At 36.7% G+C, this 24,055-nt stretch overlaps 1 protein-coding gene across 3 annotated transcripts in view; it reads right to left on the reverse strand.

Annotated features, from left to right (window-relative positions):
* The window catches only part of LOC109722872 (phosphoglucan, water dikinase, chloroplastic), a 38,906-nt gene extending 17,827 nt beyond the window's left edge, over positions 1-21,079 (reverse strand). Inside the window, exons 1-16 of one of the 3 annotated variants that reach the window (XM_020251041.1) lie at positions 20,738-21,069; positions 19,995-20,613; positions 17,531-17,617; positions 17,241-17,372; positions 15,654-15,779; positions 15,398-15,576; positions 15,061-15,145; positions 12,461-12,628; positions 12,293-12,345; positions 11,096-11,304; positions 10,891-11,009; positions 2,887-2,957; positions 2,627-2,744; positions 1,827-1,913; positions 1,632-1,718; positions 1,469-1,545 (exon numbers count right to left, since the gene is read on the reverse strand). In XM_020251041.1, coding sequence (XP_020106630.1) covers positions 1,469-1,545; positions 1,632-1,718; positions 1,827-1,913; positions 2,627-2,744; positions 2,887-2,957; positions 10,891-11,009; positions 11,096-11,304; positions 12,293-12,345; positions 12,461-12,628; positions 15,061-15,145; positions 15,398-15,576; positions 15,654-15,779; positions 17,241-17,372; positions 17,531-17,617; positions 19,995-20,613; positions 20,738-20,940 — 2,420 coding nt within the window. In that variant the 5' untranslated portion in view covers positions 20,941-21,069. Of the gene's footprint in view, positions 1-1,468; positions 1,546-1,631; positions 1,719-1,826; positions 1,914-2,626; positions 2,745-2,886; positions 2,958-10,890; positions 11,010-11,095; positions 11,305-12,292; positions 12,346-12,460; positions 12,629-15,060; positions 15,146-15,397; positions 15,577-15,653; positions 15,780-17,240; positions 17,373-17,530; positions 17,618-19,994; positions 20,614-20,737 lie in introns of all 3 variants that reach the window. The other 2 variants (XM_020251042.1, XM_020251043.1) reach the window with 2 other exon arrangements.

Here is a 24,055-nt window from a genome sequence, read left to right on the forward strand (position 1 = left end):
ATCCCATCCATACCGCGGGGGGCTTATCGGCCCGAGCCCTCCGCTTCCACCACAAACATCCATTTTTTTCTTCACAAATTATTTTATCAAAATTTGTCACACCGCGAAACTTTTGCCGAATTAGGGGAACAAAATCAAACTCAATAAACAAATTTTGAAGCACATCAAACATAAAATTTTATTTTTGCATTAGAAGATTAAAAATACTGATAAAATTAAAAGTTAAATTAAATCAATTGATACTTAAATTTATTTAATTTATTTGTCATATAATTTATTGCTTAATTTTTTTTTGATAGATCTATTAATTTTTTGAAAAAATTAATTAAAAAATAATTTTTTCAAATACTTTTTAAAATAATTTTTTCAAATAAATTTTAAAATAATTTTAAAAATTAATTTTTGTATTTTATAAAAGAAAGACTGTAATATGGTCAAAAGAAAGAGAAAAAAGATGTCTTTGCATTTTAAAAATTCTAACCTGTAAAAATTTTTATTCTGCATTAGGTATAGTTGTATTTTACATACAAAAAAGCTTACAAGTATGTTAATTGATTAGTAAGCTATACGTAACAAATATTCATAATTATTTGATTGGATCTTTCAAAATAATATTATAAGGCCTTATTGGAACTAAAAAAACTGAAATAAGTACGTGTCAAAGCGTGTCAGTAGGAGGTCATGCATATCCATTGGCACGCAAGCGTACCATGTGTCTGCACGAAAGCATGCCGGTGCCGTGCCGTGCAAGGCAGACAGCGACACGCTCCCGTGCTATGGCACTTTAAACCTTGGATCCTACTGTAAGTTGTCAAAAAGTCAAAAGCAAGATCCCTATCCCTGGTGCCAATGTTATCAAAAGTAATAATTTCTCTTTTAGAACCTCAGTAGATCTCTACCACACAATTACATAACGTCACATAAGCTCACCAATTATTTGTCATTTAGTAATGGAGGTAGTACAACTCCTTTAGGTGGTGTTTGTTCCATTGGCGCTGAGATGCGACATTCCTTTAAGGATCTATGGTAAAATATGACAAGATTTCCATCGAGCTATTCAGGCATAAGAGCTTAGTGATTCTCACTTGAGGAATGTGAGGTTCCGGTGTAAATCTCATTTCCATTGGCCATGGGAATGATAAAAAAAAAACCCCATCCCATGATAATTAAAGATGGCGTCTAGTTGGAAAACTATGATGGTTTCATCATTTCTAAATAAGTCCCATACATCCTCCCAACATAAATTATCAATGAAACAAACGCCCCCAATGTACCTATTTAGGAATACTATTTCAACATCGTTATTTCAGGTACAACTAACACGTGTCATAACATTAAAAGATAAGATAGAATTCTAGATAACAATATAAACAATTGTAAAATAATATGAGATTTCAATAAAAATGCACATAAAGTGGAAAATATGGAAGTTTAATCAGCAAAATCAAGCTAGTTTAGAGAATACGACCTGATAGATTTCCCATCAAGCGTTCGAATATAGTCAATTTTATCATCATCTTCACATGTGACAAACACCACCTTCTCCTGTAAAATGAATGTTACAGGCATACTTTCATTTTTCTTCGTAAAAGAACATAAGGTCCGCCTTAGAGAGGAGTCAAGAAACTGACTTGTCGGGCCCTAACACCAAGATGTGATAGGTGAGGCAACTCTTGTAGAAGAACAACCCCTACAATATTTTCTCCAGCTGCTTTTACCTAACAAAACCAGAAAAATTCAGCAGTAGATCTAATTGCTAGATTAAGATGCCAAGAAAAAGAAGCAAAGGAGAAGTTCAAAATGAGAATTCAAAATTCAAAATGCACCTCCTCATCCCCATCAGCCTTACTGACGACCAAAATGACAGGTCCATTTATAGATGACAGCAATGAGCCAGGAGCTATACTTTCTACCTGAGACATATAATGAAAATAATCCTCACTGAAATGTAATAGCAGTGATACAACTTGTAAGGATTTAGGCTATCTAAATTCCAGTTTTTGGCAACAGAAGAAGTTAAACTTGAGTCATTGAATTTCTCTTCTTACATACATTTGTCAGATAATACTTTCAGAGTCTAAGTAGGGTAGCACATTGGATCAGCTTCTGATCCACTTTTTATTTCACTTTAAACATCAATTTATGGAAAATTTGAAATTTTAACATTCATAGGCTTTACATCTTAACAGTAGCTACCTGATTTATACTCTACAGATTCCACATTGATTCTGATGATACATAATTCAACTCCTGAATTATAATTGCAAATTGCTTTCCACAAACAATTAATATGCTGGTGCAGGGACCAACATCTGTTTGCTTTAATATTTAGCCAAGTTTGCTTTGGATTATAGCCCTCATATGAAGGCTGTAGCTTATCCTTGTAGATTGTTGGTGTTACATGCTCCTTTTGCTCTCCTCTTTACCCTGTTATATACTACATTCATCCTGATGAATAGAGGTTTCGCAAGTTAAAACGTATTAGATTCTTTGGTTGGTTACAACTATCAAATTTCAACAGCTCTTGACTGTTCGACATTAATGCAACTTCAGCATCTGACAAAAGCATATCTAAGGACCTTATGTCGAAATAAATACTGCACTGGAACTTGATCACAAAAGATACCTGTACAAGAGTTCCATGAGCCACACCTGGTACAAGAACATCCCAACCTGATGATCCGAGTGCTGTCCGCACGGCTTTTAATAGAAGAGTGCAAAGCTTTGAGACCTGAAAAATAACACTAGAGAAAAATTTGCAAGCAATGGCATTAGTTTGGCACTGCATTTTATCATGCTTAGCTTTACAAAATCCATAAATAAAAATATGGAATTGATAAAGAAACTTGTCACAGCATATATTTTAGAAGAAAGAGAGGGCAATACCATGCACGAATTTCAGCTTCGGTGTATGTTCTTACACTGTTCTCTGGAATTCCAAGGGCTTTTCCTAGTATCTGCAGTTAAAGAAGTCAGGTAATGGTCTTATATATAGGTTGATGAGAGCATTACAAATTCAAATGAACAGAAACCATCATTACACAATATGTAATGTCAAATTTTACTTTCTCAATGCGAACAACGATTGTTACTTGTGTTGTTAAATCTCACATTTCGAATTACTGCCTTACCATTAGGGGTGGCAATCCAGCTCGCTGTTCGCGAGCCAGCTCGTGTTCGGCTCGCTCGTTTAGTAAACGAGCCAAACACGAGCTTGATTTTTCAGCTCGTTTAATAAACGAGCCGAACACGAGCTGGGGTCAGCTCGTTCGTGTTCGGCTCGATAACAGCTCGAATACATATATTTTATATTTATATAATTTATTTAATTTATATTTTTATATATAAATAAATAATCATATATAATATATATGTTTATTATTTAAATTTTAGCAAAATAAAAAAATAAATGCGAGCTTAATTATAAAAAGACCCATTTATATGTAAAGTTTTAACTATTAGATCAAAGTCTAATGAATAAGATTTTATAAATTTATTTTTTATATATATTTAATCTTTTTTTTTAATTTATTGTTCGTTGGCCAGCTCATGAGCCGGCTCGTGTTCCGCTCGTTAATAAACGAGCCGAACACGAGCCGACCCCAGCTCGCTCGTGTTCGGCTCATTTACACCCCTACTTACCATTGTCATGACCAAACAAGTTTTCATGATAATAGGTAAAAGAATCAACTACATAGAAATGCGAGATATCCACTTAATGGATCACAGCTAGGGGTGTAATGGGCTGTGCCAGGCTGGCACAGCCAAGATTTTTCAATCCGAAACGGGCTACAAGGTAGCCCGTCCCGACCCAACCCGGATTCAAATCCGGGCCAAGCCAGGCCACCTTTCTTTGGACTGTAGCTGTAACATACTGAACTTTAGCAAATTGTAAGGTTCGAGTGTTGATCTGTGTTCTGAGCTTTTCCAGGTTTTCTGGAGGGTTGTTGACAGTGATCCAACCCATTACTTGCGTCTCGAGGAGCGAGGATGTGTACTTAGCACCGAAAACCTTCAAACTGTAGGTTTTGGGGTGCTGGGTGCCGGTACCAGAGATAAGGTACCGGAACTGCGTCGCGCACCCGAGAAGAGTGCTCTCGGGCTTGAGCTCTGCGAGGCAGAGAACGGGTACTGCATTGTCCGAGTACCGGTACTGGACCTGGTACCGGTACTGCATCGCGCGGGTACCGGTACGCAGTGCATTCTCTCGCCAACCCGAGGCTCGGGTTTACGCAGACTGCTGCTTGGTACAGGTACTCTTTCCCGCGTACCAGTACGCAGTGCAGTTCGCAAACTGCTTTTTTTTAGGGTTCTCTTGCAATTGTTGCAACACTTTATATACCCCACACCCTTTGGCTGGGGCTTCTTGTGCTGCAACCAGAGAGGAGAAGAGGTAGGGCTCCTCTTCCTTTTTCCTTGGTTTTTCCCCTCTCTTTTGCTTTGGATTTGAGGTTTGATCTCTCCACTTGCTTCCTTTTTGCATTTTGGTGACCTTTCCACCATGGGAGAAGCTTTGGAGCTTAGATAGGAGCTTGTTGGAAGAGAGATCTTCAACCCTAGCTTGTTTTTAGCTTGGTTTGGGGCTTCTAAAGAGGTTAGTAACCTTAATCCCTCATTTGATCCATGTTTTGGTAGATTTCATGAGATGAAAACATAGAATGAAAATCTAGGGTTTTATTTGGGGTTTTTTGATTTGTGGCTTTTGGGACTTAATTGATAGGTATAGAACCTTCATTTGGGTTGGAATAGAGGTGCTCTAGCTTCCATTTAGGATTTAGGAGGGCTTTCTACCATTTTAGGTGAGTTTTGCCCTTTTTTTGAGTTGGTTAAAGATGAACACTTTGAGTGTTCGTTCGTTTCGTCTAACTCTCTTAGAATTTTCTTTAGGGAGCTAGAAGACTTGTGGGCACCTTCGTTCGCGCAAACGAAAGGGTTGCAAGGAGTTCTTGATGGGTTTGACCTCACCAAAATGGGTGAACTCCCGTTATGTTATTTTATTTGTTGTAAAAATAGAAAATCATGTAAATTCATGCTAGATAGAGCATATGTGAATTTTAGAATGCTTAAAATGCATATGTCATGTATCATGAAAATTTGACCTCTATATAGTAGAGAGCTATGTATATAGAAATCATGCAAGTGAATGGCATTCTCTTATGTAACTTGGAACCATGTTTCATGCAATGAAAATAACTAGAACAATATGCTCTTGGACATAGAACTCATGTTTAACATAGTGGAGGAAGATGCCATAAAGAGGCATTCAACCTAGTGAATGGTTAAACTTCTACATGATAACATAATGATAGACCTTGGGTCACTAGCTTTTATACCATGTTTTAGACATGATGACATTGGACTTGAAACGGATGATTACGCTTGGTTGCCATTGTGCTCATTCGCACATGCTTGTGAGGGTCGCTCCCCACAAGCCGGCACTCCGGAGATAGCCATCGCGACATAAACTCGCTCGTACGGGATTGGACGCCGAAATGGAATGCCGTGGGGGAGGCTCATTCCTACGGTGGGAATGTTGACTACCACGGGGCCATTAGGCACGGCGCAAGCCGGACTACCTTGTGTAGGTCCTATCTAATTAAAACAATGTTGAACTAAAATGCAAAATGGACATTAGACTATTTGTAATGTTGACATTCTACTAGTTGCATTGTGGACGTCATGCTACTTATATATGTGTATGCTCATTCATGTTAGAATAGCAATTATACTAGTGCAAATTCATGCTTAGTGGTATAGTAGTTTAGCAAGTTTTATTCATGCTTATTATACATGTTGTTCATTTCTTTTAAATGTTAGAACTTACTACTCATGCCTCCTTCGCCTAGTGGTGTATTTGCTGAGGCCAGCGGCTTGCCCACTGGGAACTATTGATTAATAGTTCTCACGCCCTCTGTTTTGTTGTTTTTATTTCAGAGTCATCCGCACCGGAAGAGGCTCGGGATCGCGGAAAGGGGATCGCATCTAGCTAGATAGCGAGGAGTCCTTGCGCTAGGTGGTCATCTCTCTATTTATGTATTATGGTAGAGAGTGAGAGTTTTTGTACCTATGTGTAGAGACCACCATTTGTATATATCTAGCACCTTGTATTTGGAACTTGATGTATTTACCTTTTTGATTATGTTAGTTGTTTAGTTCTTCTACTATCCACTTGTTATTAGAATCCAGTTGTATTCATGCTCTGATATCCCTAGTTGCTTGTTTATTATTGTTTTAATTATCCCATTGTTGTAGACGCCATATATGTTGTAAGCATATGGCGAGTCTGGACACGCACCGGGCGGGCTTCCGCTAGGTCCCGGGGCGTGACAGTAGCCCAGCACAGCCTATGCCCTGAATAGAGGCCCCGTGTCAGGCCATGGGCCAACCTATGTTACTACTTTTTAATTTTTATATTTTAATTTTATTTTTAAAAATTTTTTCAATTGATTTTATAAAATATATAGTTTTTTATTAAATAAATAAATTTTAGATGACTTATAAAAAAAAACTATTTAAAATTTCAATAGTTCAAATTAATTTTTGAAGAATAAATAATATATATATATATATATATATTAGAAAATATAAATAAACAAGCGGACCGACACAGTACTTAGGCCCAATCATAAATGGACCAGGCCGCACCCGGCCTTGTAGCACTGCACGGCCAGCATTATAATGCAAGGCGAGCTGTGCCGGGCCATAGGCCAAGAGGCTGCAACCAGCACGGCCCCCACCTATGGTGTGCACCGTGCGGCACGGGTATGTCCCAACCAAGATTTAAAGTGCCATAGACGGGACCGTGCCGCTGTCTGCCTTGCACGGTACGGTACCGACATGCTTCCGTGCCGATACATGGTACGCTTGCGTGCCGATAGATACACATGACCTCCTACTAGCACGCTTTGGCACGGACTTATTTTAGTTTCTTTATTCCAATAAGTTCTTGTAATATTATTTTGAAAGATCCAATCAAATAATTATGAATATTTGCTATCTATAGCTTACTATACTCATCAATTAACATACTTGTAAGTTTTTTTGTATGTAAAATACAACCATACCTGATGCAGAATAAAAATTTTTACAGATTAGAATTTTTAAAATACAAAGACATCTTNAATTCTATATATATATATATATATATATATATATATATATATAAGAAAATATAAATAAACAAGTGGACAGACCCAGTACTTAGGCCCAATCATAAATGGACCAGGCCGCACCCGGCCTTGTAGCACTGCACGGCCAGCATTATAATGCAAGGCGAGCTGTGCCGGGCCATAGGCCAAGAGGCTGCAACCAGCACGGCCCCCACCTATGGTGTGCACCGTGCGGCACGGGTATGTCCCAACCAAGATTTAAAGTGCCATAGACGGGACCGTGCCGCTGTCTGCCTTGCACGATACGGTACCGACATGCTTCCGTGCCGATACATAGTACGCTTGCGTGCCGATAGATACACATGACCTCCTACTAGCACGCTTTGGTACGGACTTATTTTAGTTTCTTTATTCCAATAAGTTTTTGTAATATTATTTTGAAAAATCCAATCAAATAATTATGAATATTTGCTATCTATAGCTTACTATACTCATCAATTAACATACTTGTAAGCTTTTTTGTATGTAAAATACAACCATACCTGATGCAGAATAAAAATTTTTACAGATTAGAATTTTTAAAATACAAAGACATCTTTCTTTCTTTTTTTCTTTCGACCATATTACAGTTTTTCTTTTATAAAATAGAAAAAAAAATAATTTTAAAATTATTTGGAAAAAATATTTTAAAAGGTATTTGAAAAAATATTTTTTTATTAATTTTTTCAAAAAATTAGTAGATCTATCAAAAAAATTAAGCAATAAATTATATGACAAATAAATTAAATAAATTTAAATATCAATTGATTTAATTCAACTTTTTATTTTATCAGTATTTTCAATCTTGAATCTTCTAGCGCAAAAAATAAAATTTTATATTTGATGCCTCAAAATTTGTAATTGAGTTCAATTTTGTTTCTCTAATTCGCCAAAAATTTCGCGGTGCAAAAAATTTTGATAAAATAATTTGTGAAGAAAAAATGGATGTATGTGGTGGAAGCGAAGGGCTCGAACAAATCTTTTGTCTATATATTGATAAACAAAAAAAATTAAATTATAATTTTTTTGACTTACCTAATAAGTAAATTTTCAATTTGCAATATCTTTGGAGGTGTGGGGTACCCAGAATGCTTCGGATACCCCAAATAACAAAACAAAAGGGAAAAAAACAAAAAGCAAAAAAAAAAAGGCAAAAAAGCAAAAAAAAAAAAAAATTGCATAGTGTCGGCACGGCACTATGCCGCGACACACTGCGTCGTGCCTCGCTGTCTCATGCGGCACAAGCCGCGGCACGGGGGGGGGAGGGGTTGGGGAGGGAGGTACGAGCCCCTATACCGTGCCCTCTTCTTGGGAACACGATACGTGCCGCCCTATGCCATATGGCACGGGGCGATACTTTAAACCCTGGTCCCAGCACAGCTCGCAGCCATGCCGTGCCAAGCTGGCCGGCCGACCCATTGGACAACCCTAAACACAACTTAAGCTCATGAATAAAGTGTCATGTTTTTAAAGTATTTGAAATTTCCTAAAATAGAAGAGCTTAAAAAATCATTCAAAGCAAACTACATTTTTACAAGAGAAATTAAAGTTGCAAGGTATTAAGAGATATTTCATTATACCTAGTAATTACTGTAATGAACTATATAGCATAACAAGTTTCAAAGCTGTTATGCACTTCAAACAACAACAAAAAATTTAGTCATTCAATCATGGCCTATTTGGATGCACAGTAAAAAATCTCTATGGAATTTATAAACTGTGTTTTTGGTCTAAATGAAATAAAAAATCCTATAACTCTAAAAAATTCCACGGCTTCAATTTTTAAACTGTTTGGATGCACATTGTGCAATTCCACAGGATTCCTCTAAATTATAAAATTAAAAATTTAAATTTAAATTTTAAAATTTGAAATTTCAATTAAAATTTTTGAATTTCAAATTTCAAATTTGAATTTTGAAAAGTTAAAATTTAAATTTTCAATTCTCAATTAAAATCAAAAATAAAAATTTTAAAATTTGAAAATTGAAATATAAAATTTTGAAATATGAAATGTGAAATTTGGAATTTGAAATTTGAAATTTAAAAATCTAAATTTAAATTTGAAATTTTGAAATTTAAAATTTTGAAATTTGAAAATTGAAACTTTTGGAATTTGGGATTTGAAATTTGAAATTTAAAAATCTAAATTTAAATTTGAAATTTTGAAATTTAAAATTTAAAATTTGAAATTCAAAATTTAAAATTTAAAATTTAAAACCTAGGTTTAAATTTTGAAATTTAAAATTTAATACCTTGGTTAAATTTTGAAATTTAAATTTAAATCTTTTAATTTAAAATTTTATGTTGGAATTTAAAATTTAAAATTTTGAAATTTAAAGTTTAAAATTTGACACATTTTGGGGGTGAGGAGCCCAAGAATGGTGGAATTTTTTTCTTTGGTTGGAGTGGATTGTTATTTTACTCTATTTTTTGCAGTATCTATAACTATATATTATTCCTCAATAACTGCACACGTGTCGCAAGGAGGCAAAGGGCGCGGCGCGCGGGGGGCCGCGCGCGCTGCTCGGGCAGAGCCGCGAGCGGGACGGCGCGCAGCGCGGTGCGCGGGCATGGCGCGAGGGGGCATTGGCGAGGCACGGGGAGGCCGCGGGCTGCTGCGGTGCTGCGCGGGCAGCGCGCGAGCGGGAGGGCGTGGCCGCCGGCGCTGAGCGGCTCCGGCGCTGTCGTGGACGCGAGCCGACACGACGCGGGACGGGCGCTGGAGCAGGGCGGCTCCGGCGCTGCCATGGACGCGAGCCGACGCGGGGCGCAGGCGGGCGCCGGCGTGGGGCGCGCCGTGGCGGGCGCGCGGGCACGCGGCCGGCTCTGGTTGCGGGAGCGGCGTGGCGCGGGTTTGTGCGGAGCAGAAAAAAGCGGGGTTCATTTGGAATTTTATCGGGTCACGAGGCCATTTCGGCCTCGTGGACCACTGTGAGAAGGGAGGTCCACGGTGGACCTCCCTCTCATTCTATATATATATATATATATATATATATATATATAAAATTTTATTTATAAATATATATTTATTTATTTATATATAATTTATTTATAAATATATATTTATTTATTTATATATATATTTTATTTATAAATATATATTTATTTATTATATATATTTATTTATTATATATCGTTTTATTTGTATATATAGAATATATATTATATAATAATTTTATTACATAATTTATTATTTATTGTTATAAATGTAAAATTATATAAATAAATATTAAATAATTTAGACTACTGGTATTAGATATAAATATTAATTTTATAATATTGAGCATTCACATATAAATTGTATATTAAAAAATAAATAAAATTGATGCAGCTTAAGTTAATTTTATATTTGACAAAAATTAATTGCGAGAATCACGAACAATGATTTCTCTTCTCATTCACTAACTACTGGAGGCTTACGATAACTACTAAAATTATTTCACTAACTAATGGGGGATTACTATGCATACTAAAATTTTTTGATGTACTTATTGCACCATTTAAATTCTAAAATTAATTTTTATAACTAATTTTTAAAATTAAATTTTAAAATAACTACCAGCAGCATCGCGCGGGTCCCTTAACTAGTAGTTAAACTATACTCCAAAAAATAGGTGCTCTTTTGTGTCTGCCAAACGCTTCATAGGATAATATTCCTACCGATATAACATAGTTTAACTATGCTACGTTTTTAGGGGTAATCAAACGGGGCCTTAGTACGTAAATGAAGCAAGATGCCAACCTGGACTTTGTCAGGGAAAATCGAAAGAAGTGTATCAGAATATTCTTCTATCAATCTCCTAGTTCTGTCAAGTGTAGCTTTAAGCCTAAGTGACCAGATGAACTTTCCGTCTTCACTGCCTACCAACATAGAAAAGGAAAGCTATTAAAATATGATTACCAAGCATTTCTACAAAAAGGAAAAAGAAATTATAGAAAGATGAAACCTTCTTTTTCAGATAAACCCTTTTGTCTCCATGAGAGAAGTTCGCTCTTTATAGCAGCGCACTCCTCTGATTTCCAACCAGAAAGCCCAACTTGCTGAATGCCAACTATAAAAGCATCAAGAGGATTATTCCATGGGCTTATGTTTCTAGATCCTACACTCTGTGCAAGCCAATCAGCTCCACCCATAGATTCAAGAGCATTGACAAATCTGTTACAAAGATGATGAGAAAAAAGAGTTAAGAAGTAAATAGGTGAATTGGTGGTAAAGTCCTCTCATGTTGTCAGATAATTTCTTTTATTGGCCATGGGTGAAACTGAACTAGATGAGAAGGTTGCAGGACTAAAAGTGTTTAGTAATAGGTTCAAGGACTAAGTTGCAACATCAGAATAGCACAGAGACTACCCAGACATTTGACCCTGAATAAAATACTATGCAGATAGTAAGATGGTTGCCATTGGAAGGAGTATTCGGCGATAGTCCTACACTGCATTAAATGGCTGCTCTTAAGACACAAACATACATTCACATGGTTGCAAGTTGCAACCTCAAGTCTTGTACAATCACACTAAGCACTGGCTATACTGGGTGTAAATTGGAAACTAATATAAATAGAAAATTCATAACAAACCTGCAAAATGAAGATGCAGCTGAGTAATGGAAAATATGATAATAGAGATGATACTCAATATTACATTTCAAGCTAGAAGAACTAAGACAAATTCTTATAAGAACAGGATTTCCTACACTGAACACATAATATATACACGTAAGAAAGGAGCATCAACATTATTAAAAAGCCACAAACAGAGACACTATTAGGTAAAATGTCCTCACATATGCCTCCGTTGAAGTTGTTAATTGTAAAACTTCTGGAGTATTCTTAAGATTGATTCATCATGAGCCAAATATGATGACTAATGAGTTGAATTGACAATAGTTTAAGATTGCATCAAAACATAAGCGCACGCATAATGTCAAGCATTTTACAGGGAGAAATGTCTCCCTCCAATGGAAGATTATTTGTCGGGGGGTTGGGGGGGGGTGTGTGGGGTGTGAGGGAATATACTTGTTTGCAGGGAAACTTTTGGAGAAGAAAAAATAGCATTCCTGCGTCCTGAGACTAGGTTTTGCTAGAACAAACACAACCAGCACAAGGCTCAAAAAAAGAAATCCAGAAGTGAAATAGTGAACATACCTGCTTAACAACACAAATGAATAATCCTCAAGGCCAATCTCACACAAGCGCCACTGCAGAATAGCATATAACTGATTAATACCATCATCATCAAGTGCCACAGAAATACATGCATTCCTGCATGCAGACATATCTTATATGTCTGAACCAGTTATTTTTACAACAAACCTTCTGTCGCATCGCTATAGCAGCATCAGGTGCATCATTTCGAAGGCCACTTTCAAGACCTTTCACAATAATTGATCTCAGAGCAGTCAAAGAATGCAATGCATTCAACAAAACTTCAATCCCACCACTTGCAACAAAATCATTTTCATCCTGCAGCTTCTCCAAACTCTGCAAATCGGCCATAATTGTATGGCGTGTTCATTTTAGAAATTAAATAGGCATTTTGCTAGTGATTCTTAAGTAACATCACAATCAAGTTATGCACAACATGAAACCCTTCAACAAAACAAGCAATTATATTAATAACTGTTTCGACATTGAAATGTTATATACCCTTCACAGGGCATAGAATTCATTGTGTCCAAAAAAAAAAAAAAAAGAATTTTGCCCTTTGAGGATAACTAGTCCCGTTGGAATGATACTTAAAAGTTTTTTTAAAAAAAAAGGGTCAAATTTGATTAGCTTATAAAATATTAATAGGATATATCATAACTTATTGGTCCACAAAGAAACAGTTGAGCAAGTTCAAACCGGCCCTATCAAAAACCAATTATACTGAATTACTGATGTTACATGGTTAATGGATAACAATAAATGTTTCATCAGATCATAGCCAAATGATTGTTAAGAATCTCATTAACTAATTTGATGTTGCACCAGCCTATTTGCAGGGAATAAAAAGAAGCATCTTCTCTAATGTTTTGGTCTATTCGCTCCAAGGATTTTAAGTGTTGTGACACAAGTCGTGCCGAAACTTGCGGGCACAGTATGGCCCAGTGCAAGCTGTGACATGTCGACGCAAGCGGGTCACAAAAAATACCTGCGTTTCCGACGCAAATAGCTAAGATCTATATTTTCTTTGGCATAAATAATTCCTACTTGCTTATTATACATCTTTATCAAATCTTTTGCACTTCATTGAGGTAACTATCTGCTAATTCAAAAAAAAAAGGGTTTTGAACCATGCCATCGAAATATGCCGATGGCAGGGCCGGTGCCGATGGGCACTTAAATCCTTGATTTGTTCCTAATGTTGCATCGACTTTACAGATTGGACCCTCCAATCTTACTTGCAGAAGGGGAAAATCTTACTCCTCAAAAGGTTTAAATTACGGCTCAATCAAGTTCTATTCCAAAACAGCTGTAGGAAATACAAGGCAATTATGGCTTTTAATTTGAGTAAGTTGTCCAAATTTTGCACATCTATTAACTGATATTAATGTCAAACTACACTATATAATGTTGCTAGGACTTTATGCTTCATTAAGAATTATAGGAAGAATGATTAACTTTATCTTATAATATTAGCAACATTCAACTTAGTAGGAGCATAAAAGAATATTGAAGATGAAGACAATAATTTCTAGTAATCATGCCATGAAGGATTTAGACAAGAATATCCAAATTATTGCAATTCATGCAACAGAGAGAGAGAGAGGAATGGAATGTAGAACTTGAGCCAAACCAATTGAAGTTGACTGTTAAGTGCCGTAAAGCTGTAATCTATATATTGCTAAAGTTGAACCGACAGGCCAATTTTTGTACAGCACAATTCTTTGAACTGTACCCAGAGATGCTGGCTAGCACACATGGGAAAACAAAGCAAGATAAGTTGACCAATTATATTTCAACATCTTGATACTATGAAATCATCTAAATTTAAATTATAATTTGCATATTTCTGTATCAGTTCTAAATTATCTTGACTACTACGGCTTCTTTTCTGAATGGCGGAAAAAATGAAGGATAAAATTATTGGTCAACTTGGTATTAAGCTTGCATAATATTGGTTTTTGAAAAAAGAAACAAGATTAAACCATAGCCAATATTACATTTCAAATAAACCAAGTAAATCTGACAAAAAAAAGTTGGTTATTGGTGGGAAAGCTGTTCAATAGTGCCTGGAAAACAAGAAAATTAGACTAGCAACCAGGATGTCGTATTACCGTGCACCTGTTAGTGCAACTTGAATGCGGCATAGTGCAAATCCAAGGCCACAGCATGGCGGGCCATTTTGCGAGGCTAGAATCCATATAACAATCATAGAGTTCTATGCACCGCCTCATTATTCCATGGCCACACCTTTTCAAAAAAATTGCAACTAAACCAAATCTCTTGCAAGCAACCAACCAGTATTCAAGCCATGGATAGAAGACATGCCTGATTGAAAGGCATGCACACAGCACATCTAATAAATACTTATAATGAATCACTTCTTCTACTAAGTAATTAGTATAACACAACCAATGTGTTGTTGTGTTTTGTCCTGCAGACTTTTTGAAAGCTCATCTTCTCATTCACAAAACACAATAATACTACTAAACAAGATAATATCACTTTCCCAGTTTTTAAAATCAGCAAACACAGTCAAATTTTCTCAAACACAGCTGTCTAAGCAAGATTATGTGATCTATAACAACAAACTTATTCACTATAAGCAAGGTAAGAAAAGAACATGCTGAACGAATATAATAATTGTTCTATTACTTATGAATTTTAAAAGAAAAATAATGAAGTATTAAAAGTTGGTTCAGAACATTTCATTCATATGAGAATTTGTTACTAAGTAATCAAGGATCAATAAGTACAAGGAAGGTTACCATTTTGCATTCCAAAAAGGAAGCAAGAGTTTGTAAGTGCTGCTCATCCAATGATTCCTTGATTGACTCCAGATGCTCGATGAGACTACCACCACATCAAATAACGAGTTAGGAATTCATATACGAGTTTGCTTTTACAATCCACCCAGTTACATGGAAAAAGGAAGGAAAAGTTTCAATTACACGAATTTGCATATGGCACTCCATTAACATCTTGTAACAGCTTTTCAAAATCTAGTATAAACTCTTTTATTTTTCAAATTTCACTTGGTTAATGAACTAGTGAGGCCTTTATGTTTTCACTAGAAATATGAGCAGGTTTCATATAGCAAACTACCTCCCAGCATTGAAGAAATCTTTTAATTCACTGTAAAATATCTTGAACTGTCCAACAAAAGCTTCACTGTATTCCCCTGGAGTCTTGGTAATTCTAGCAAGCATGGCTTCTGTAGCAACCAAATCTTCAGGACCAGCATTTCTGTGAAGCTTGTTTTGGATAGTATGTTTGATTTCTTGCTGTAATAGGATAAGTTGCATCAGAAGCTAAAATAACTAGTATATACATATATCAACACAGTCAAGAGAAAGATCACCTTCAGATTGTGAGGGATGTCACCACGGTGGGCAATATCACGAATTCGTGTTAGAGGAACAGAAGCAGTAAACTCTGACTTAAATGAAGGCAAACATGGCTGAATCTTCCGGATCACAAGTACATCCTGCATACTTGTACATGCAACAACAAGACAGCATATTATTCACTAACTGTAATGCTAAAAAACAGTAAGATACTAAGTAGACAGAGCAGAAGCTAAAAATAAATAAATAAATAAATAATAAAAGCATAAAACCAAATAAGATGTGATTAACTTGAACAAGAACAAATACTTTAGCAAGGGAAATGTTTAAACGTAGAGACAAGTGTTGGCTAAGATTGTCTAGTTTTGACTTCTAAGCAATGATTGCCCTGCCACTAGAACATTGCATGCAGTGTACCATCGACATAGCAGGCCAATGGACAGCACAATACGCAATGGCACAGACCTTCTTTAATATGTCAGCATTGCAGCACGGGCTTATGACATAGACGGCACAAGCCAACCATGACAACCAGTACAAAATCCTTAAGTATCTTTGTTAGGAACTTAAGGCATGGAGCTTAAAAGAAGAGTATCAGTATTGAAGTAATGGGAAAGGAAATACAGTTCCTATAGAACAAGATCAAGTACAACATTACAAATGAAACATATAAAAACTAACAGTAGATCAATTGGTTGAACTATTATAAAAGTGCTAGCTACCTATAAGATCATTTCTAACTAAAAATCAAATCTAGTCCTAACCTAAAGCCAACCATTTGCGACACTCTCACTAATATCTAGCTAGTAGTTACCCTTTTTCATTTTCACAAAGCACAATCATGTCCTCATCTCCCCCACCCCCCCTGCATCCGCCACCTCAAGCTCTCACCGTCCCTTCTTCACTCCTTCCCTCTCTTTATCATTATACTGTTTCTCTTGTCCTCTATCCGTCCATTGCTTTCCTTCTCTTGATATTTTTTTTTAATCTCTTGGCTTACCATTCACTAATCAATCTTCCTCCTCAGGTTTCTCTCTTATTATCTCTATTTCTTCCTTTAATGCATAACAAAATCTCTGTTATCCTTTTTTTTCTAAGGAAACTTTTATCCATTCGACCAAAAAGTATTTGCAAATCTCAAACCCTGAGGAACACACACAGAAATTGAGAGCTCAACAGCTTTGAAGTAAAGGATTACTTATATTAATTATGCTCACAATATGAGTCAGCAAGTATCATAGATGGGATTAGTTCTAACACTCATTGCATTGGAAGTACTAAGGAGTGAAAGCCTAGCACCTGAGTTAGTTTGATATGACTATTTTAGCTCTATATTGTCCTTTTCCATAGATATACAAAATCTAAAGGCCATTCCTAGATGCTATGATTTAATAATAATGCCATGGAGAAAGAAACTATGTTTAATGAAGGATTATCTATGTAGTTAGAGAATAGTAAACAAAGAAGTTATATTTCAATTATCCAAAGATTCAAAGCAGAATTGTCATCTGAGAGAAGAATATCAGATAAAGAACCAATTGTAAACTTAAAAGTAAAAACAAATAAAAGCTATAATAAATGCACGGTAATGAAAAACCAACCTGAGGTGATGTGTTTTTCCCATAGTATATCCTCTCAAGTTCACGAAATATGAGCCTGGAGATCTCAGCATGCCTGTTTGGCCGGTGATGACCACCATCTTCAAAGCAGGGAATTTGACCAATGTTGATCCACTGAAAATAAGAGAGACCATCGATTGAGTTTCAGAAAAAAACTTGCATTTTCTACGTTCAAGTAAAATTTAAGAGTGTTTCCTGTCACAAGCAGATTTCAGGAAGGATCTCCAGAAACATGAACTTTCATATGAAGTGCAAGGAAATACAATGAAAACCTTCAAATAAATAGCCGAGTAAATGAGAGCTTCCAAGCACTGCCCTTCTTCACTATTACCCACCAACAAATCGCATACAACCTCTAGCTGCATCAGAACAAAAGGGAAAAAAGAAATACAAAAATCTGCTTAAGTACGCAAGAAAATGTCACAAGAACAAAAAAGAAAAAGGGTTAATCACATAGCCAGGAGGTCATGATATACTAACAGAACAAAGTATTGAGGTAAGAACAAAAGTTCACCAGTCTGGTTAAATGTTGTGAAAAGGACAATATGATAAACTTCAAAAACTAAAAACCTCTTGTTAATTGAGTTAAGCCTCTCAGACACATAATTTAGATAGACAGCATTTCTCTGGTGAAGTCATATATAATAAGGGTTTAAATAGTATGTTGTGTTCTAGCAACCAGATATTCCAGAGAAGTGTGGATAAAGATGTCAATGAATATTGCTTATATGAGGATGGTAGTAACTCGAGAAAACATAAAATGTGCATCTCATGCCAGATCTCAGATACCATAATTTAGACAACGCCAATCTGTGGTAGTAATCACATTTAGCAAGTTATTCTACAATTTTTTGCGACATCAATGTGCCACGAAGTGCATTATGCAGTTATTGACTATCAAATAACATTGTTTAAGTCATTCATATCCATCAGTGTAGAAGTCTAAGATGCGAACTAGGTGATAGGTGTTCTTTCCAAAGAAATCCAATGCAGAAGATGTACATGTAACGACCGGACCCGCCAACAATAATAACTTGTTGGGCCAAAACCACCAGCCCAAAATGCTTAAGCCCAATTATTATTACTAGCGTGTGAGGCCTCATATATTCTGATCAGAATCATTTTTCCATCTCATGTGGGATTATTGGGGTATTACAAACTCCCCCTCTTTAGACCCTGACGTCCTTGCTGGGTCCAAACCAGATCACAGATACAGACCAGAATTACCAGGCGATGTGAGATTCTAGAGTTCGTTCCTATGGGTTGAAGAGGTGGCTCCCACCAAGCCCATTGGTGTAGCACTTTACCCCGCATAGCATTTAGCTCTCACACCTTCGGCTGGTATTTGGCTCTGATACCAATTATAACGACCCGACCCGCTAGCAACAATAACTTGTTGGGCCAAAACCACTGGCCCAAAATACTTAAGCCTAATTATTATTACTAGCATGTAGGCCTCATATATTCTAATCAGAATCAATTTTTCATCCAATGTAGGACTATTGGAGCATTACAAACTCCCCTTGTTTAGACCCTAACATCCTCGTCGGGTCCAAACCAAATCATAGATGCATACCAGAATTACCAGGCGATGTGAGATTCCAAAGGTGGCTCCTACGGGTTCAAGAGGTGGCTCCCACCAAACCTTTTGGTGTAGCACTTTGTCCGGCATAGCACTTAGCTCTCACCCTTCCGACTGGTATTCGGCTCTGATACCAATTGTAACGAGACGACCCGCCAGCAATAATAACTCGTTAGGCCAAAACCACCGGCCCAAAATACTTAAATCCAGTTATTATTACTAGCATGCGATGCCTCATATATTCTGATCAGAATTATTTTTCCATCCGATGTGTTTTAAGCCAATTTAAGGGCTCTCAAGCCTTTTCTCGTTTCTTCTCTGAATTTTTAGTTCTGTATCCTTCTCTAAACTAAGGCAGCTTCAACACAAAATGGGATCTTCCTTACAAGTCTTCCATGTGATCCCCGGTAAGAAAATGATTTTGGACTATCGAACAATAAAGTAGAAAATCTAATATGAAATGTGTAATCAAATCTCATTTATATACAAATCCCGTATCTCATTTGTTACTTGGAATATACTCCATAGACTAAAGTTCAATCATCATATGTTTCAACTGTGGAATGCATAAGATATCTGTTGCTTCAACTACAATTGGCCCCGTGAGGTGGAATACATCTCTTTTCTTCAAATCATCCATCTTTAAAGTCTGCCACAACCAGAATGAACTTGAATAACAATTGAAAGACGGAAAATCTTCTTCCATATTTACTGGTTCTTTTAGGATTAATGGCAGGAAGCATTTCTCTGGCTTTGTTACTATTTTGACATCAACTGTGAAGCCTACCAATAAAGAAACACTAAGGACGCTCTAGTCCAGTTAAGATGACAGTTAAGTTTCTCTCCCAATTCAACATATATTCTTTTGGATGTTTCATACTTGCATTCCTTATTCACTTTAAAGTCCAGTTAAGATGACAGCTAAGTTTCTCTCCCAATTCAACATATATTCTTTTGGATGTTTCATACTTGCATTCCTTATTCACTTTAAATTAATATTTAAAGAGGGGAGTGCGAGTGCGAGTGCGAGCTGGCGCACAGGCATAGGAATGCATGCACATGGACAGAAATGTTTCAATGCAACATTCAACCTGGAGCTATCCATCTGGAACCATTTAACAGGCAAACAAACAAGAAAAGGATACCGAATGTACCTTCCTCCACCAATTCCTCGCATTCTTATCGCCCTCCACAAGCTTCAATGCCACACGATCAAGCCCGTCTGTTATCCACCTCCTCTCTATATCCCTACTTCTGTGCTCGTTCGACCGCATGAACAAAACCTCCCTGCCTTGCCACTGCTCAACAAAAGCGCTGCTTGGGTCTCCCTCCAAAACAACCCCACCATCTTCATCCACAGAATCATTAACACCACCCTGACGCTTGAATTCCTCATCCTCCTCAACCATTAGAGTCCCCATCAAATCCACAGGCTCATTAGTCTTGTTCCAATGGCATACCATATCAAAAATGCCTCCTTTTGGGAGATCCAACACTCGGTTATCCCCGTCCTCCCACAACTTGTCCTTCTTCCCTTTTGTAAAGATTACAAATTTATACTCCACGGGCTCTCCGCCAGGTAGTTCGAGCTCGCACACCCAACCGTCGGGGGTCCACTCTAATTCAACCTGCTTCTTCCAAGAACCGAGCTCCTTGATCGATCCCACCATGCCCACATGCTCCCCAAACTCGACCTGGTGGTTCAGGTGGACGCGAACCCGAACTTTTCCTCGCTTCTCTGAACCCTTCCGCTTCCTTTCCTTCTCCTCAGCCCTGTAGATCAAAATCAAAGAAAAACCCCGATTTTCTCAAATGGGTATCAATAATCTCGCTTAAAAAATGAGATTTTTATCAATTAGGGTTCCAAAAGAATAGGATTCCAATGAGTTCACGTTACCTCTCAACCGAAGTGGCGCTGCTGCTGCGGCTGCGGCTGCGGCTGCGGCAGTAGAAGCGGCGGGCGGGAAAGGAAAGAGGAGAAGCGCGGCGAGGAAGCGCTTTTGGAGGGGGGAAGCGGCTCCATGGGAGGCGGAGGAAGTGGAATTCCGGGTGGGTTGGGGCGGAGAGAGGAGGGTGGGAGGGGCGGAGAGAAGAAGCCATTTTCAGGGTTTTGGGATGAGCGAAGAAAGAAGAGAATCGTAAAGGCGGAAGAAAGGAGGCATACAGCGGGAGGTGGTCACGAGGAGCGTGAAGGGGCTGATCGTGTTATATAATATCTTTTTATTATTCAATCGAAGAAGTACTGGAGGAGTAATATTATAATTCAACCGAAGGTGCCGACGAATGGCTGATCATTCATTTTTTTGAAAGATTGTGGAGTCCCCAGAAAAAACAGCCCCCGTAATATTCTAGAAAACGCGCACGTGTCCACTATAATGCTGGACTAGTTAAGAATCCGCCCTCCGCTGCCAATTTTTTTTATATTATTAATTTGAATCAATACATAGGAGTATGAAAAAAAACGCAAGTAATAGAAAAAAATGAAGAAAAAAAAATTAACAAAAAACATAAAACTGAAAACTGTAGGTGCGAGAATACATAAAGAATTGAAAAAATAAATTAATATAAACAAATGCCAATATCAAATAAATAATTAGGCAATGTGAAGAAACGTCAGTTAACTATAAAATTGACTGAAATTCCTTTTCTTTTCTTTTTATTATCATTCCCTTGAATATATAATTTAGAAATTTATAAAAATGAGTCCATACTACATTCGTAATTTGTACAAATCCTCAAAATTAAGTTTAGTCTATTGCATATACAACATGCATATAAAGGAGAGCTGTATGTTTCGTCGATTAGACAGCAAGGTTTTAATTCATTGCGAGTATATTATTATGCAAATTTATAGGTTTAAAAAGAAAAAAAAAAAAGCATGAACTATAAGAAGAAGTGAAAAAAAATTTGATATAGATTTGCACAAATTGTATAATATTTTTTAACTCTTTTCTTAGAAACTACGAATACACCGCATGTATTCGTTTCTAATTGTTCAGTTATTAGACAACTCTAGTCCTTCCTCTAATAAGAACATTTCTCTCACCGATTCTACCATCCTAGAATGTGGATTTCAGAAAAAAAAAAAAAAAAAAAAAAAAAAAAAAAAAAAANAAAAAAAAAGATAATTTTGATTGCTTTTCCTAATTCAAAATGCCCTTCTTTTCTACACTATTCTTCCTTATTTTGAGCCAACCGATTTTCTCTCTCAGAAAATTCTATTCCAATTGGTTCATTTATGTCTTCATGCGAAGACATAGATCTGATTGTTGCTTACATATTAGAAAAAGCTATAAAAACTCAAAAGTCATAATTCAAGAGATTTAAGCAAATTAATTTCAAAGATACTATCGATAATCCGATAATATTTGACTACATCTCTTCCAAAGTGAAAACGTCACTAATAGAACTTGCAAATACTGTATAATTTGAAGCGCAATATTTACAAAAACTTTAAATTGGAATTAGGCCAATGGAAAATCAAGCTATTTTTGTAAGGTGGAGAATGAGCCTAATTCTTGGGTTACGAAGATAAGTACATCTGGATGTCAATTAAACCAAGCACACCTCTTTGACATCTATTATCTTAGGAACAATCTATATACGAGAAAATATGATAACTATTGGAACACATTAATATAGGTTGTAAAATCACATTTAAGCAATGGAGGTCATGCTCTCTACAGCAACTATAGCAAACGGCATTAGCAAATACAATCATATGAGTTAGATACTCAACTTGTGGTAAAAAAATCCCATTGTAAAGCCGTTGATGAAGCGCCCTCTTTGAAAAAAGCTGCACACCTATGAAAAAGAGTGTATGTCGTGTGTCTAATTAAGTAGAGCATATAAAAATTATTAAAATTTTGCTACCGTTTTAACATGATGTTAATGAGCTTCACCTATAATGCCAATCTATTAGTTTACTCTCGAAGCTGTCCATAAGACGAGTAAGTCTCCTATACTTTTGAAAGTACGGAGACCTCTGTGCTTGTAAATTGTTTTCGATGATGGGAAATTTGATTCGACAATCGGCTCCGTTAAATATAATCTACCCTATTTGAACTATTTAGAAACCAAATTTTATAATTTTTTGACATCATTTGCCAAGCAATCAAAAGGTCTAAAAAATGACTATTTTAACGGCCGATGTTGCACATTTTTAAGTTCAACGGTGTACAAGCATCCAAATTAGATGAAAATTTAATAAAAATTGTATGCATGTAGGTGATAAGAACCTAAAAGGGTTAGTAAACAAAAGTGACACCATGACATAGATCTAACGAGTGGCATTGATGAGTCTAGAACACTTAGAAAAACAAGTGTGACATTTGGCATGAGAACAAGAACATAGCACTTAGAAAATAAGTGTGGCATGAGTACAAGAACTTAGTAGTGTATATGACACTAGTGATAGTAAAGAATGCAAAGAAAAGAATGATTGAGATATTATGACATTTCAACCTTAGAGTTAAGGGTCATTTGAGCACGGTCTTCCTTAAAGTTAAGGAATGGATTGAACTTGGAATCCTCATGTAGGATTGATCGTACTTACCTTTAATCCTTGCTCAAGAGTGGTAACTCTCCCTCGGGCGATGTACTCCGGAGTTGACATCACTGGGTTGTAGCGGGTATCTCCCCAGAGGACGGTCCTATCGGGTTGTAGCGGGTATCTCCCCGGTTATTAGGATTTTGGGTTGGTGAGTTTGTTGATGACGAAACCTACGGGTTAGCCAAGGGATTGGGTAAAGAAATTGTGATCCTGCATTCATCATGAGCATTATATCGAGCATGACATTTTATATTGTTCAGGCATATTAGTTGCATTTGTTAGTTGGTTATTTTCTTTCCTTTATTCTATTATGCCTGATTAGACCTAGTGGGATAGTCGGCGTGGTTGGTTGCCGAACCCACTGGGAACTTTGTTGTAGTTCTCACACCCCTATTTCCACAGAGCCGGGACCGAGCGAGCCGGCTGACGATCGCGGTAAGGGCATCGCACCCTAGTTAGAGACCTCCCAAGTGGTTATCATTTTGTAGTCGCATACCCTCTACTTATACATCATCTTTTGTATCTTGATGATTATACTATTATGAACATGTTAAATTAATGATGTAAAAGAGTTTATGTTTAAATGCAAGAATTTATATTTGAGATCATGCGATATAAAAGAGAAGAAATGATGCAAAATTGTAATTGATTTCCTAAGTGTAG

The sequence above is a fragment of the Ananas comosus genome, linkage group 17 (genome assembly GCF_001540865.1).
Source record: "Ananas comosus cultivar F153 linkage group 17, ASM154086v1, whole genome shotgun sequence".
Lineage (NCBI taxonomy): Eukaryota > Viridiplantae > Streptophyta > Magnoliopsida > Poales > Bromeliaceae > Ananas > Ananas comosus.